Source organism: Bufo gargarizans, chromosome 6 (assembly GCF_014858855.1).
Source record: "Bufo gargarizans isolate SCDJY-AF-19 chromosome 6, ASM1485885v1, whole genome shotgun sequence".
Taxonomy (NCBI): domain Eukaryota; kingdom Metazoa; phylum Chordata; class Amphibia; order Anura; family Bufonidae; genus Bufo; species Bufo gargarizans.
The window spans coordinates 174,109,106-174,125,401 of record NC_058085.1 but is presented as its reverse complement, the minus strand read 5'-3'; the positions used below and the strand labels follow the sequence as shown (position 1 = coordinate 174,125,401).

Below are 16,296 nucleotides of genomic sequence, written 5' to 3'. Positions count from 1 at the left end.
TTTATTTTTTCCATTTACTGTTTGGAACAGCTTTCCTTGTTTGATAAAGCAGCCTATACATTCACATAATTCATGCCATTGGTGATGGATTCATGTTCATGCATTATTTATGCAAATGTACAGATAAGAAAGCCAGGGCCTGTAAATTCACATTCTTTTGTGCTTAATCTTGAGCCATCTGTTGCTCTGTACTTATTATTTATCACATAGATATGAAAAAATAATATTCTAATGAAGTCATGATTACTCTCGGCAAACAGTATGTTAGACAATACACAATATATTTTAAATATATATATATATATATATATATATATATATATATATATATATGGTTAAGGCTGCAGGGGACTAGGAACCCGACTGGAGGCAGTTTGCCTATCTCACTTACCGATACCAAACCTATCTAAGATGGATGGTGGTGTGCCCTTAGCTATGAGCGAGGGTATGCCTATAGGGGGGCATACCCTAGTGACCTATGGAAGAAAGGGGAAGGGAGGGTGGGGCACCGGAACTGCACGTGCACAGGTGAATAGGGGGGAGGAGAATATAAAGACCTTCCACCCCTCCCACAATTGCAGGCTGAGTATTCAGCCTTCCCTATTTGTGGTCAAGGCTACAGGGGAAGAGGAACCTGACTCAAGGCAGTTTGACTATCTCACTTACCGATACCGAACCTAAGATGGCTGGTGGTGTGCTCTTAGCCATGAGCGAGGGTATGCTTATAAGTGGGCAAAAAACAAACCATTTAGTATGTAGCAATTTATTTGAAACAGCAACTTACAATGCCAGGCTGTGGGTTCGGAACATAATGAGCAAAACAGGATGACTGCCAGTGGCCCATTTTCTGGATAATGTGGGAATGAACCCCATGTCTTGAAGCTGAAGATGCAGCTCCAATGCGGAAGGAATGTGCAGACATGAATTTGGAGTTGAAACCTAAACCCAAGGCCAGGGTGTGAATGTTGGAGATGAACTGCGTTGAAGTGAGAGGTCGATTTTTAAAAGGCAATAGCGGGCTATCTGGTGAGGAGATGCCCAGAACGGAAAGTAACTTTGTAAGGACCACTCGTTGAACGTCTGAAATTAATAGATTTTTATCGGGGCCCTGCTTGGGAAGTTTTTGTGGAATGTAGGTATAAAGTGAAATGATTACTGTGTCGTACCAATTGACCAATGGACAAGCCTTTGACGCTGGGAGAGGTGCGAGTGAACTCCCCGGGTCTCAAAAAGCCGCAAAAGCTGAGATACATTGCTGCTTTAAAAATTGTACTGGTATAGGGCCCAAAAGGATTGCCGTCTAGGGAGGTGGACAGTTTCCTAAATAGTTATTCTGAGACTGGTTGTCTACCTGGACCTGGATTCTTGGAACTCTTCAGTATGCCCCTTAAGGTTGCTTTGATTGCCTGTGAAACAAACAATGACCTGCTGTCTGGGTGTCTTAGCATGTACTGGTGCTGCACCCCGGCCAAATATAACCTGATTGTGTTACAGGAAAGTCCTAGTTCTTTACGACAGTAGGCTAGAAAAGCCATAATGTATGTGGTTCTGTTGACGTTTTTCCTGGAATGACAGTTTGTGAATTGGATAAATGTATTCCAGACAGTTTTGTAATTCCTAGCAGTGTTGAATGATAGGGATTTGTGACTTGGCTGCTGAGATATGACTAATTAATCCATTATCAATGCTGTGAACGCTGGCGAGGATAGTCCTGTATGTTCCGCCTCTGGCATAGCCTGAAAGAAAGCGGGGAAATTGAAACGTGATAATGCATCCGCCCCCTGAACGTCCCTACATGAGAACTGGAAATTATGATGCAAGGAGAGCCACACTAATTACGAACGAAGGGCAAGATTTGTGGAGACTTTGACCTGCCTTTGGTGAGAATGTCAACTACTGCTTGGTTGTCTGTGATGAAGGCGACTGGGGAGTTTGTCCAAAGCTTACCCCAGACCTGATCTGCCGCTACTATTGGATTCATTTCTAGTAACGGGGAGAACTTTAAAGATTCTTTGACTAATAAAACTTCTGGTGGTTACGAACCTGCAAACTATTGATTACCATATATTGCTGCGAACCCTCCGGATGCAGCTGCATCAGTGAAGAGAGTGGGTGAAGTGGTGCTCCATGTTGGGACAAACAGGGAAACGCCATTCCAACTGGACAAGAAGAAATTTCACATGGGTAGATCGGCTAAGGCCTCATTGTCTAAGTAAATGAGAGAATCCTGTGCAGGGGCTGTGGGAAGCAGCTGGAGTAGCCTAGCTATGAAAGCGTTGGCTTTTGGCATGATCTTGGATGAGAAATTTAACATCCCCAATAATAATTGCAGCTCCAACTTGTTGAGTGCTCTGGAAGTCGCTGATTTGGCTATAGTTTATTTGATTTGAACTAATTTGTCTTCCGGAAGCCTAGCCTGCATTGCCTTGGTGTCCAAGACAATGCCCAGAAAGGTTACCAAAGTGGAGGGACCCTCGACCTTTGAGGGTGCTACGGGAATGTTAAGCTCTGAGAAAATTGTTAAGAGGTTGTTGAGTTTGTCGGGACTATGGTCTGGATGTTCTATTAGTAAGAAGTTGTCCAGATAATGGATAACCATGAAGCAGCCGGCATGATTAACCAAAATCTAGTGGAGGGCCTGGGTGAGCTGATAAAAGAGCCATGCTTTTGGACCCAAATTTTAAACGATTTGCAAAGTAATAGCAACCCATCCATTTGATTCCATAAAATTTCCAGAGCTGTGGGTAAATGGGTAGCAACTTGAAGGCATAGGCAATATCAGCTTTAGACAACCAGGTTCCCCTGCCCAATTTAATGATAAGCTGAATCGCTTCGTCTATGGAAGAGTATTGCATTGAAAATTCTTCGAAAGGGATGAGGGAGTTGAAGCTGGGTCTACCAGAAGAATGAGGCGGTGACAGATCGTATATTAAGAATTTTTTATTCATTATTTTTTTCCTTACGAGCCCGATGGGACTGACCCTCCAGAAATCAAAAGGGGCACGGAAAAAGGACCTACAGTATAAGGAAGCCCTTTTGTAATTCGAATTGGATTAAGGTGTTGACCGGTCTCTGAGTGCTGAAAGGAGGCTGGGGCCCTCCCAGGTGGATTGAGGCAGAGCTACCAACCCTGTATGAAAACCCTTCCTGAAGCCGGACACTAGGAACTGTACAAAATTGGGATCGTGATGGTCCTGAAAGAGGACTTTCAACAGGTCCACGTTGACCCCGCCTAGTCACGTATTCCTAGATGACCTTTGAGGACAGGTGGATTGAGGATGGGCCCTGAAACAGACCGAGCAGACATGGAGGACCCTACACTTGTTGTAGTTGCAGATCGATAAATTGTAGTTGTTGCATACCTGGGTTTTGCCAAGAGAGACTATGGGTCTGCCTAATTTGTAGACTGTTGTGACGGGTATAGGCAGTCTGGGGGGACCAGAAAATACCTATCTTGAGGGGCGGGACTCAGGTTGGGACACCATTCGGATGAATGAAGTATGGACTGACACGAGGCGCAGGCTGAGGCCTTGAGCCATGTGAAATGCCTGCAAAACAACTCCATATCCATGGTGGCCCAATTGGTGACATGCTGAAAATGGGCCAATGCGGCAGCAGCTTTTGCAGAGAAGTAACGATGGTAATCGTAAATAGTGTTGATCACGAATATTCGAATTTCGAATTTTTATCGCGAATATAGGTACTTCGAAAATTCATGAATATTTCGAATATAGTTATATATATTCGTAATTGCGAATATTCATTTTTTTTCCGATTATTTTTTTTTTTAAACAGTACACATGATCCCTTCCTGCTTCTAGCTTGTGGGCCAATAAGAAGGCTGCAATATACTTGACTTTAGGAGTAGTGATGAGCGGCAGGGGTCATATTCGAAAATGCCCGATTTTTTTTTCTTGAAAAAAATCGGCAAGGTAATGATTGTGTAATATGCGAATTTTCGTAATTCGAATTTTCGGATTCAAATTTTTATTGCGAATTTTTAAACTTTTAGAGAAAGAAGCACTATATTAGCTAAATTGCTCTATATTCGTTTTTTTCGAATATTCGCTATATTGCTATATATTCTTGTTTTAGAATATTACAAATATTCGAAAAAACGAAGTTATAGCAATATAACGAATATTCGAAAAAAAAAACGAATATAGAGCAATTTAGCTAATATAGTGCTATAATCTTCTTTGTCTAATAGTTGTAATTTTTTTCTCATCTGAAGTTCAGATTGGAAAAAAATTACAACTATAAAAAAAAGATTATAGCACTATATTAGCTAAATTGCTCTATATTCGTTTTTTTCGAATATTCGCTATATTGCTATATATTACAAATATTCGAAAAAACTGTTATAGCAATATAGCGAATATTCAAAAAATTGAATATAGAGCAATTTAGCTAATATAGTGCTATAATCTTCTTTGTCTAATAGTTGCAAGTTGAAAAATTCGCAATAAAAATTTGAATCCGAAAATTCGCATATTACACAATCATTACCTTGCCGATTTTTTTCAAGAAAAGAATCGCGAATTTTCGAATATTCAACGAATATTCTAAAAAATATTCGCGAAATATCGCGAATTCGAATATGACCCCTGCCGCTCATCACTAATCGTAAAAAGCATGGCCACCGTATTTGTGCCCCAGGTCTGTGACCCTGTATAGATAAGCATCCAGTTCCTCCTGTCTACCTGGCTGCGCTGAACATATGATGTCTCTGAAGAGACTAAATGCCAGTACAAACTCTGGAATGGTGAGTTTCTTATTGAGACAGACATCCTTGGATTTAAGGACAATGGAAACATAACTGCAGGGGATGGTCCTGCTGTCTAGCGAGTCATGGGTGGTGATAAGGATGGATGCAAGGTTTACATCCTTGCCCACCAGGATGTCCCTTTTAATGTTGTCGAGAACGAAATGTGACGGGGCTATGTCTGGGGCCCCAGAGAACCTATCTGGGGAGAGTGAGCGGGAAGCGGAGGGACCTGGGATTGGTGAGGCTGGACAGCTGGAAGCGGGGGCCCTAGCTTCCACTGCGAGCAGTCTGTTCTGTATGTCGGTGACCGAGCTGGAGATCACAGAATGCAACTGCACCAGAGAAAGTTGTATTGTGGACATGGGAACCTGCTCAACCGCTGGAATGGTTGAGTCTGTAACCAGAAGCATGTACAACTCTGTATTCCGGGCGGATGCTGGAAGACGGATCCCTCTTCTGTTCAATTTGGCGATCAGTTTGGGGATCGTCCAGCTCCTTAAAGACATGTTGCTTGTGAGTTGTGAAACTGCCGTTTCTGGGACCGATAGTGCGTCTTTTATGTCAGACAGTTGTGACATGATTACACTGCGGAACAAAGCCAAGCGATTATTGTCAAAAGAACCCTAAATGTCAAAGCACCGAAACGTGAAGAGAAGAACGGAAAATGTGATTTTTGACAGCGTAAGACAGCAAGCCGGCAGCATGGAAAGGTGGTGAATTTGGTATGACGTGCCAGCGAGCAGGCATGGTGTATGAAGAAGCATTCACCTGTTTTTTGGTTTTTTTTTTTACCTGGGTCTGGATTGCCTAAACCTGAAAGTACGGATGCCGTAAGGGACATTAACATAAGCCTGAACGACTATGAATGTGGTCTGGACGAGTCAGATGATAGGTAAATGATGAGGAAGCCTGAGAAGTACATAAAAGGAGAAAAATATAACGTCGTGAACCAGAGAAAAGTCTTTAAAAAAAAAATGGGGGCCCGGCGACCGAAATTTAAATGACATCACCGCTTGTGATTTTTCTTTAATGAGAAGGAGGCGTGGAACAAAAAAAGAGCCGACATACATAACCTTGGTGAATGATGTACCTAAGGAAGGGCACTAGGTGGATGGAACGTGATGGTGAAGTTAAATGACGGAAGGCTATGAAATGACAAACGTGGCTGCGTGAAGAAAACGGGCTGAAGGAGGTGGTATGTTTGAGCAACGTGGGCCTGGAACGTGACAGGCTAGACATTGACATGACAAATGTGGGTACTGGAAAAACGTAAGCGACCAGACATTAATTTTGACAAAAAATGTGAGCTTGGAAATGTAACCAGCTGAAACATTGATTTTACAAACGTAAGCCGGGTACCGGCTGCAACATTATTAAAAAAAAAGGTAAGCCTGGAGAAATACCTGGCTGCAACATTAATTTAATAACGTAAGCCTGGAACGTACCCGGCTGCAACATTGATTTACCAAACGTATGCCTAGAACCGAGACCGGCTAGACATGATTTTTTTTTGCAATGTGGGCCTGGAAGCAGGACCGGCAAGGCATTGGCATTAGAACAAACGGGAGACTGGTGACGTAACCTGTAAGATTTTTTTTTACTGAGCGAGGTGAGCCTGTAACGTGACCGTAATGTGATTTATTTAAATGTGGGTTTTTTGGGGGACGCATTCCCCTACATGTCCACTAGATGGCAATATAGCTCCTTTTTTTATATTTTTTTAACAGAGGGAAAGCAATCTGCATCCACTGGGTAGCGATAGAGCCTCTACCGAGCTTGTTGATAAGACGAGGCTTCACCCTGGCATGTGCACACAGCGGTGAGTGGCAGTACCGGGCTCTGGGAATGTGGGGACGCAGGCAGAGACACAGCGGTGGAAGGGGCGCCTGGCACTACTAGAGGAGAGGAACGGTGGCAGCCTAAAAAACCTGCCCCCCGTTCCTTGTGGACAGCTGCAGTTATCACATGAAAACAGGCAGCTTCTGCTACTGTGTACTGGATCAGGGCGGGCCGGACATGCTGTGCCAGACTCCGGGAAGTTTCCCTGCGGACAGGGACCAGGACGGCATCCTGAAACAGAGGGCAGACTGTGGTGCATGGCCGCGCTGTTTGGGCCGCACCACGTGTAAGGAACTGGCGGCACGTTGTAGCCATACTTACCGGAGTGCTGTATGCGGGCCAGCTGTGTTGTGAGGTAGGGAACTTACCCAAGTGAGCTCCTGGAGGCTTGCGGCAGCGCAGAGGTTCAGCTCAATGCACCGGAATTGCATGTACACAGTTGAATAGGTGGGAGGAAAATATAAAGACCTTCCGCCCCTCCCACAAGTGCAGGCTGAGTATTCAGCCTTCTATATATATATATATATATATATATACATATATATATATAGTGAAAATTTGGAAGCACCAACCAATATTGGAAATGGGTGCTAGCTCCTGAAGGAAGGCTTACACAAACTATGAAACTGTAAAGCAGAGCAGCACTCCAAAGTTGAGATAAAAAAGGATGTGTTTATTCACTTAAAAATGATGCAACGTTTCGGCTCCAACATGAAGCCTTTCTCAAGCAATGTGCACAATGTAAAGTGAACATATATAGTGAAAGGAAGTGACATCATCAAATTAAAGTGCTTACAAATGAAAACCGGCATTAACCCATGCCAACATGGATAACATTATAAATACATAAAAATATTACAATTCATCATAAAGCGTGCCAGTTTAATCCATAATACAATATAACAATATCATGGGTGTCCATACAAAAATCAAGCAAAATCATTGTGCATATGCAATATAATAAAACTTGCTCCCAACAATAAATAGTTAACAATGGTAATTGCAATTCATTACATATGGGGAATGGCAGAACCACATGGTGGTGGGCGTGGGTAGAGGCACATAACAAGGCAAATTACAAGTCCCCGTTGCAACTCGAATGCTGAGCACAGCGTGCTCAATCCTCAAGTAAGCATGCGCATCATTTAAAAGCATCATCATAAACACACACCTGCGCAGTATTCATTTATATATATATATATATATATATATATATATGTGTGTGTGTATATATATATATATATATATATATACACACACACAATCTATGAGGAAGGTGGGGATGACACAAGAAATAGTTGATTGATATATGATGTGGTCCAGCCATCTTTGTACCAAAAGGAGTGCTGTAGGCCGATCTTTGTTTGCTAGTGCTTTGGGTGTGGGGATTGCCATCAGAAGATCGAGTTCAGGTCTGAAGAATAATAGTTGGGGGGGTTATTAGCCTGCCTCAAAAGATTTGTTTTTAAGGCATCGTTGAAGGTAGGGAATTTGGGAATTGGCCTGATATTCCATGGCAGAACATTCCAGAGAATAGGTGCAGCTCGAGAGAAATTTTGAAGACAGGAATGAGAGGTACAAATTATGGAGGATGTTAATGTTAGATAACTGGCAGAATGGAGATCACGAGTAGGATGATAGAAATGAAGAAAGTGATATATGGAGATGCAGCACTGTAGAGAGCATCGTGTGTGTGTGTAAGTACAGTAGGTAGGAAACAAGTACATAGTGAGCCCTGATTGAAACCCAACTCACTTTCCCTGCCTACTTACAATATAAGCCCTAAGCGGCAAGTTCATAACTAGTCAACGTTTACTGTTCTGCTAAGTGCAAGACAGAAACAGAAACTCAGCCACACAAAGAAGAGTCATGCGGAAATAAGTCAAAACCGGGAGGAGAATATAGTATAAATTTAGAGGATTAGGTAGTCAGAGGAAGATCAGAGGCAAGCCAAGGTCAATATTCTTAACAATCCAAAACACTCACAGACAGAACCAGGAGCACAGCAAAGGAGTAAACCTATACCATATTTTACGCCCTATAAGACACACTTCCTACCCCCCCCCCCAAAAAAAAAACTGGGGGAAAAATAGCACTGCGTCTTATGGGGCGAATGCTGCAATTTTACACTGATAAATCCCTGGCGCTGCAGATGAAGCAGGCGCGTGACGTAGTGAGTTACGCTGCCGGCTCCTGCGCACTCGCCCGGCCTCCTGCCTGCTAAGGAAGTTAGTTGTAAGTACCATACTACAGCCTGGATAGGAGTTGAATTAACATTGCCTATATGATTACTACAGTGAGCGGGGCCCGGTGTAGTAGAATACAGTTACTACACTGGGCCCCACTGTCGTTACAAAACAATATGCCGGCCCCTAGTCCCTCCTCCCTCCCGTAGATGCACACACTGGCCGCGCTGTGCGACAGCGATGTATCAGTGTAAAATTGCAGCATTCGCCCACATAAGACGCAGTGCACTCCTCCCCCCACTTTTTTTGGGGGGAAGTGTGTCTTATAGGGCGAAAAATACGGTAACTGGCAAGGGTGAATTGCCAGCAAGGGATTTAAATAGATCACCGAGTCTCAGGATCAGAACTTGATAGGTCCATGACTCAGTGCTCCATTAGTCAGACACTGCACTGCTAGTTTTCCTAGAGCACAACTCCCGCTGTTAGAGAAACATAGAATTGCATCCTGTTGCTAAGGATGCCATCGCGTCACCAGGGGGCATGGCTCCATAGCATGTCTCTCCCCATGCGGTTCTGCCGAAGCTGGAGATCTCGCTGCTGGAGCCCAGACAGGTAAGTTAGTGACAGGGTGATGGTGAGAAGTTTGAACTATATTCTGTGGTGGATGGCAATCAGTGCAGTGACTGACATAGGCTAGAAGCATCAGAGTAGAGGGTGGACAGATAGATGAGCCTGGCTGTGGCAAAGAGCCAAAATCTATGAAAAACAATCAATTGTTAAAGGAAAATCCCATTGTTAAAGTAACTTCCTTCCCCTTTAATTTCTTCATGTTTATATGTCATTGTGTAGTTTTCTTAATTTTTGTCTCTCAATTGTTCTAAAAAATATATTTTTAACATTTGTGTATGTTTTCTTTGTCTTTCTATTATTTCTTACTTCCAGGCAAAGAAAGGAAACTATGCGTTCTTATGGGATGTGACAGTAGTGGAGTATGCAGCCCTCACGGATGATGAATGTTCAGTGACTGTCATCGGAAACAGCATTAGTAGCAAAGGCTATGGAATAGCTCTGCAACATGGCAGCCCATACAGAGATATTTTCTCCCAGAGGTAATAGCAGTCTGCTTTCATTTGTTTTTCGGGTTAACTTCTTGTATCCTGTTTCTGACATCAGCATGCACATTGTAGACGATATACTAATATGAAAGGTGAAAGGTAAAGATTGTAAAGAGACAGTAATTATATGTAGCATCAATCTCTGCTGTCAAATACTAAATGAGGTCTATCAAGGGGGAAACATCTATAAACTAAATAGTATGAAAATGTAGCCATGATATTGTACTCAATTTACTATTATGCAATATTGTAAATATTTTTTTTATTTTATTGCCTCATATGATATTGTTGTCGAGCGAATGACTTAATTCCATTAAATATCCCACCCAAAATTATAAATACATTTAAAAAAAAAGATTAAAAAAAGACATGAGTGATGAGATTTACTGAAATTGCATGGCCCCACATTTTTGCATGTCCATCTAATGAGTTAAATGCTAGTGGACAGCAATTTTTTTTCTGTGTATTGATCATCTGTATTCTCAGTTGCCAGAAGGGAAACAGACTCTTTCTTATACAGAGTCTACCCTTAAAATCACAGATTGGCAGCAACACTAAGGGGCACTTGGAAGCAAAGTAAGGTACTTTTCTGCTAGAAAAACTGAAAATCATGTTAAAACAACCATTAACAGCTTTTCAGGTCTTTGGCATGGAAATTATTCATTGGATATCTCCTTTAACCCCCTTAGTGACCAGTCTGTTTTGGGCCTTAGTTTATTGTGGATTTCTATAACTTTTTATTTTTCTGTCAATATAGCCTTAGGAGGACTAATTTTGTGTGGGACAAGTTGAAGTTTTCAATGGCACTATTTTGTTATATGCATAACTTACTAATTAAGCAGTAAAATAGCAATACTGCCACAGTTTTTATGCTATTAATTTAGCGATGTAAATTCTTTGGCATAAATAACATAAGAACTCTCGGTCAATACAATTATAGCTATACAAAATATACATATTTATACACACATTGTTTTTCATGTTTTGCTTCTGTTGCACAATAAAGCCCCCTTGAAATGTTTTTTTTCATAGCTGTTTCTCAAGACCCATGACTTTTATTTTTCTTTCTAGAAGGCAGTGTGAGGGCTTGATTTTTGCATGATAACTCGCAAGATCAATTTGGTACATAGTACATGGACTTTTTGATCACTTTTTATTATTTTTTGTGGCAAATAAGCAAAATATAGCTATTCTGGATTTTTATTACAACAATGTAGGATAAATTACATGATAATTGTGTAGTACACTTTGTTGCCGACTTAGAAATATGAAATTTGTAGTGGGGATTTACATTTTTGCTTTTTTTTTTCAATTGAAAAGCATTTTTTTAAAGGTGTATTTTTAAAATGCAATTTTATTTGACTTTTACTTTTACAATTTATTAGTCCCACAATCGAACTTTGACGTGTGATCTTCTGATCACTTCTATAATGCACTGCACTCAATATACTGTGTAATATAATGCCAGTGCAATTTTGATGCAAGCCTGGGGTCCTTCATTATGTTCCTGGCTGTCATACTCTGCCAATGATACCCCATAATTTTGTTCACAGTGGCGCTGATGCTTGATAGATGAAGCCCCCTCTCTCTAAACTACTTAGATGCTGCAGTCACTATTGACCGCAACATTTATGGGGTAAACAACCCAGATCAGCCTTTTTTTTTATCTGGACAATTAACGCAGCAGCACAGTCCATCCCCATCAGTGTATCCCCATCAGGCTATACCTCTCTGCTGCAGTCTGCTGGTGACTGTCAGTATAGCAATATAGCATAAGCAGTACAAGGCATTATAGAAACAATCATCCAGGCTTTAAACTATTCTAAAATAGCATTTCAATTATGGAATCATCTCTCCAACCAAAACTTTAATATCTGGTAGCTAAAGATTTCTAACCATATTTACATTTAGACAACATGAAATATGATTAGTTAATGACACCTGATTCTAGTTGTTTATGTGTCATGTGACCTAGCAAAACTACAAATTTGGGGATATATACATCCACATTTTCAACCCTGACTATAAGTAGTATTCATAAATATATACTTAAAGAAACAACTATTATTTTTAGCTTTATTGAAACCATTAAGTGTAAAATTGTTGTTGCCACATAAAATTATTATTATTTATTTTTCAAATTCACTGCAAGTTGTTACTAAATTACATAAGCGGGAGCATAAATATCATAGATGTTCTGAATTATGAGAATTAGTATTGCACCGCACTTGCATAAAGGCCAACATATCCTTGTAATCTGAACTTTGGAAATCTGCCACATGGACTTATAGTAATAGATTTTTAGGACAGCTAATGGAAGATTGAAGTTTGAAAAAATTCTCAGGTTTTGGTTCTTAGAGGATTGACTTATTATATGGTGTAATATGCTTGGTTTACTTTATTGCATCGTGAAAGTAAATTAAAATGAAAAGTTACATTGGCAAACAATTGTAATCTTGTTGAGTCTCAATTAAAGGTGCCAAATGACCTGAATGCTAATAATTAGATGATGGCAGCCCACAAGTTGACTTTTTTTTTTGTTTCCTGTTAAATGGACAATAACATGTTTAAAAGTAAAAGAAAACGAAGCTTTATAAAAAAAAATGCTAATAAAGAAAACATTGCAAGGGTACAGTTCCAAGTAGTGGCATTCACGAGTGGCCAAAAAATAAATAAAAATGGCATGAATAAATGGCAGGCAGGGTTTCCAAATATATAGTTAATGGCAGCACAACTATACTGGCAATACCATAGTTTCTCTACGAAAATGCAGCCATTGATCCAATTGCTTCACCTGCAAAATCATGTGGTCTATTAACAATCTAGTCATAGCCAGGGCCGGCGTCATAACCCGGCATCCCCGGGCAAGTGCCGGGGCCCAATGCTCCTGGGGGGGCCCACTGAGCTGCTATGAGCACTTCCATCAATACAGATGGGAGCTCTCACTGCTGTCATTTCAGTTACGCAGTACCCCTTTGATGGGGCCCTCTGACTGCAGAGACTCAGACACGTCCCCTGAGCTGCAGAGACTCAGACCACACCCCCTCTACACAGGACACGCCCCCTCTACACAGGACACATGCTGCCTGAGGAGAGAGAACGCAGGGCTGGAGCTGTGAGTGAGTCTGCACTCTGTCTGTCTCTTGTCTGTGGGACAGAAGGGGGGGGAGACTCTTCGATCGGCTGCTTCATTCTATTTAGTTGTGTTACTGTTTCATTAAGCAGTTTGTCTCCATGACACCTGCCCCCCCCCCACATCTGCCCCCCCCATATCCTGTCCTATCTAATCCTCATGGGGCCCCTGCTGTCTCCTTTCCTCCCTCATGTATCCAGAGCTCCTGTTTCACCCTCCGATCTCCTATTGCTGCCCTGCACAGACCTCCTGCCCCTACTTCTTGTATGAATCCCCCTCAGAGCCCCTTCCAACTACTTGCTGTGTCCACCCCTCCTGTCCATCCAGGGCCCCTGTCTCACTCCTCTGCCTCTCATTATGGTGGCATCTGAACAGCATTCACCATAAGGACCTTCTAACATCACAGGGTCATGTGACTGTGCCCCCCACCCCGTACTGTGCCCACTTATACCCTGCATTGTGCCCTCTTACCACACCCTGTGCAGTGCCCATAGTCATTCCCTGTACTGTGCCCTCTTATACCCTTTTATCCGGTCACTGTATGGTGGTTTTATCATTGTATGGCGGTGTTATCACTATATTGCGGTGGTATCCAATAACTGCATGGCCATAACTGTATCCCCTTCCCTGCCCACGCCATCCTTTTTTAGACCTGGCATGAGCGGGAAAAGATACAGAATGCGGTGCTAAGGACCTTTGTGCCACAATCTGTGTCATAAATACGCCTAAGGCCCTTTTCACACCTGCGTTTAGGTGCGGATCCGTCTGGTATCTGCACAGACGGATCCGCACCTATAATGCAAACGCTTTCATCCGTTCAGAACGGATACGTTTGCATGATAATAAGTCTGGATGGATCCGTTTGCCTCCGCATGGCCAGGCGGACACCCCCGAACGCTGCAAGCAGCGTTCGGGTGTCCGCCTGCTGAGCGGAGCGGAGGACAGATGGTGCCAGACTGATGCATTCTGAGCGGATCCGCATCCACTCAGAATGCATTAGGGCTGGACGGATCAGTTCGGGGCCGCTTGTGAGCCCCTTCAAACGGAACTCACAAGCGGAGCCCCGAACGCAAGTGTGAAAGTAGCCTAACATAGACGTATTTCTATATAATAAAAGACCCCCTAATTGTATTATTATTCGGGGGTACGGCTAATATCATTATATTATATAGATTCTAGTGTATTATACTGGGCCCTGTATTTCCCAGTAGAAAATGATCCTTGGGAAGCACAGTCCTCACCCCTGACCACCAGGACCAGGCAGCGCTCTGTCAGTACATGGCGGCCTCCCCTCTCCGCCACACTGCTCCGCTGTGTACTGGTGCTTATTCTGACACTAGGGCTAGGTTCACATCCCATTTGTGCCATCCATTTAATGTATACCAAAAATGTCTGCGTTACCAGATGCCTCAGACTGATGCCGTACAGCAGCGTCCGTTCACCATACAATCCTCAGACTGATGCCGTACAGTGGCGTCCGTTCACCATACAATCCTCAGACTGATGCCGTACAGTGGCGTCTGGTCACCATACAATCCTCAGACTGATGCCGTACAGTGGCGTCCGTTCACCATACAATCCTCAGACTGATGCCGTACAGTGGCGTCCGTTCACCATACAATCCTCAGACTGATGCCGTACAGTGGCGTCCGTTCACCATACAGTTCCATTGTAAAAAAACATATACGTTAACGTCTGCATTTTTTACTTGACTCTGCAGGATACAAAAACGTGGAGTGCTGCACATTTGTATACATCAAACCGATAGGAAAAACGTGATGTGAACACACATTGGGGGGGAGGGGGGCGTACTAAAATTTGCTGTGGGGCCCAGTCAGTTCTAGCTACATCACTGCACATCTCCTTCTCTCCTCCAGGCCTGGCTCACTGCTGCAGCGGCCGCCGGAGAGAAGGAGCGCAGGGAGCTGCGGTTAGTGAATGACAGGACCGCCAGCTCCCCTGCAATGATAGGTATGTGAGGGGGCCACTGGGGGGTCATTCATCACACTGTGAGGGCACCTTACACAGTATAATGACTCCCAGTGCCCCCCATTTAGTATAATGATCCCCATTGACCCTCCATTTAGCATAATGACCACCAGAGCCCCCATTAAATATAATAACCCCTCGTGCCTCCTCCATACAGTATAACCCCCAGTGTGGGGGCGACTGGGGGTCATTATTCTGAATGGAGGGTCACTGTGGGGTCATTATACTGTGAGGGCCCTTTACATAGTGTAATGACCCCCAGTGTCCCCCATTTAGTATAATGATCACCAATGACCCTCCATTCAGTATAATGACCCCCACAGCCCCCTCCATACAGTATTCCCCCAGTGTGGGGGCTACTGGGGGTCATTATTCTGAATGGGGGCGACTGGGGGTTATTATTCTGAATGCAGGGCCACAGGTGGTCATAATACAGTGGGGGGGGGGAATTGGGGGTTCATTATACTGTGTGAAGGGCCACTAGTAGTCATTATACTGTATAGAGGCCACTTGGGGTCATTATACCGTGTGGGAGCAAAATGCCTCATGGGGGCCCACTGGGATTTATCGCCCAAGGGCCCACATGAACCTGGAGCCGGCCCTGGTCATAGCCCTGCCAAGTGTCTTGTCCTTTCAATATTCAAATGAATTTTTAACTTCAACTTTCTGCAAATAAGTAACAAGTGGCAGTTTAGATCCAGTCACTTTAGCCACATACCATTCTTGAATACTTATTGTATTTTCAGTTTTGCTATATATTTGTTCCAAGCTTGATATTATGCAAAGAGCAATGCTGACATTTCAGTAAGAAACTATATTATACTTACTTTTTCATGTTTGTCAAAAAAGTATTGACCACATGCAGCATGCACTGAATTATGTGTATTTTATTAAAATACATACAGTATTATTGTGTTGTTAACCACAGGAAAAGAAAATCTAAAAAATTAGTCATGGTCTATTTCTATAGCACAGTTAATTTCATGGTCCACTTAAGGAAAGAATTTTCCAATTACTGTTTGTTCTTTCAATTTGCCACTTACAAATTCTATGTTTTAACCACTGATTATTTGTCCATTTTTGTCCCCACAATTTGTAATAAAATTCTTAATACTGTGTATATTTTATATTGCAATGAAAGAGTGCAAGTAGTGTACATAGTATTCTAAGCACGCAATTTGTGCATGTCACAATATCAAGGAGGATTAGACATGGGTGCACAACCAAATTTATGGAATACATTTTCCCATCTGAAAAACAAAAACT

At 42.5% G+C, this 16,296-nt stretch overlaps 1 protein-coding gene across 1 annotated transcript in view; it reads left to right on the top strand.

The window, feature by feature from the left end:
* The window catches only part of GRID1 (glutamate ionotropic receptor delta type subunit 1), a 1,225,827-nt gene that overhangs the window by 1,172,629 nt on the left and 36,902 nt on the right, over positions 1–16,296 (top strand). Inside the window, exon 13 of the mRNA XM_044299563.1 lies at positions 9,736–9,902. Coding sequence (XP_044155498.1) covers positions 9,736–9,902 — 167 coding nt within the window. The remainder of the gene's footprint in view (positions 1–9,735; positions 9,903–16,296) is intronic.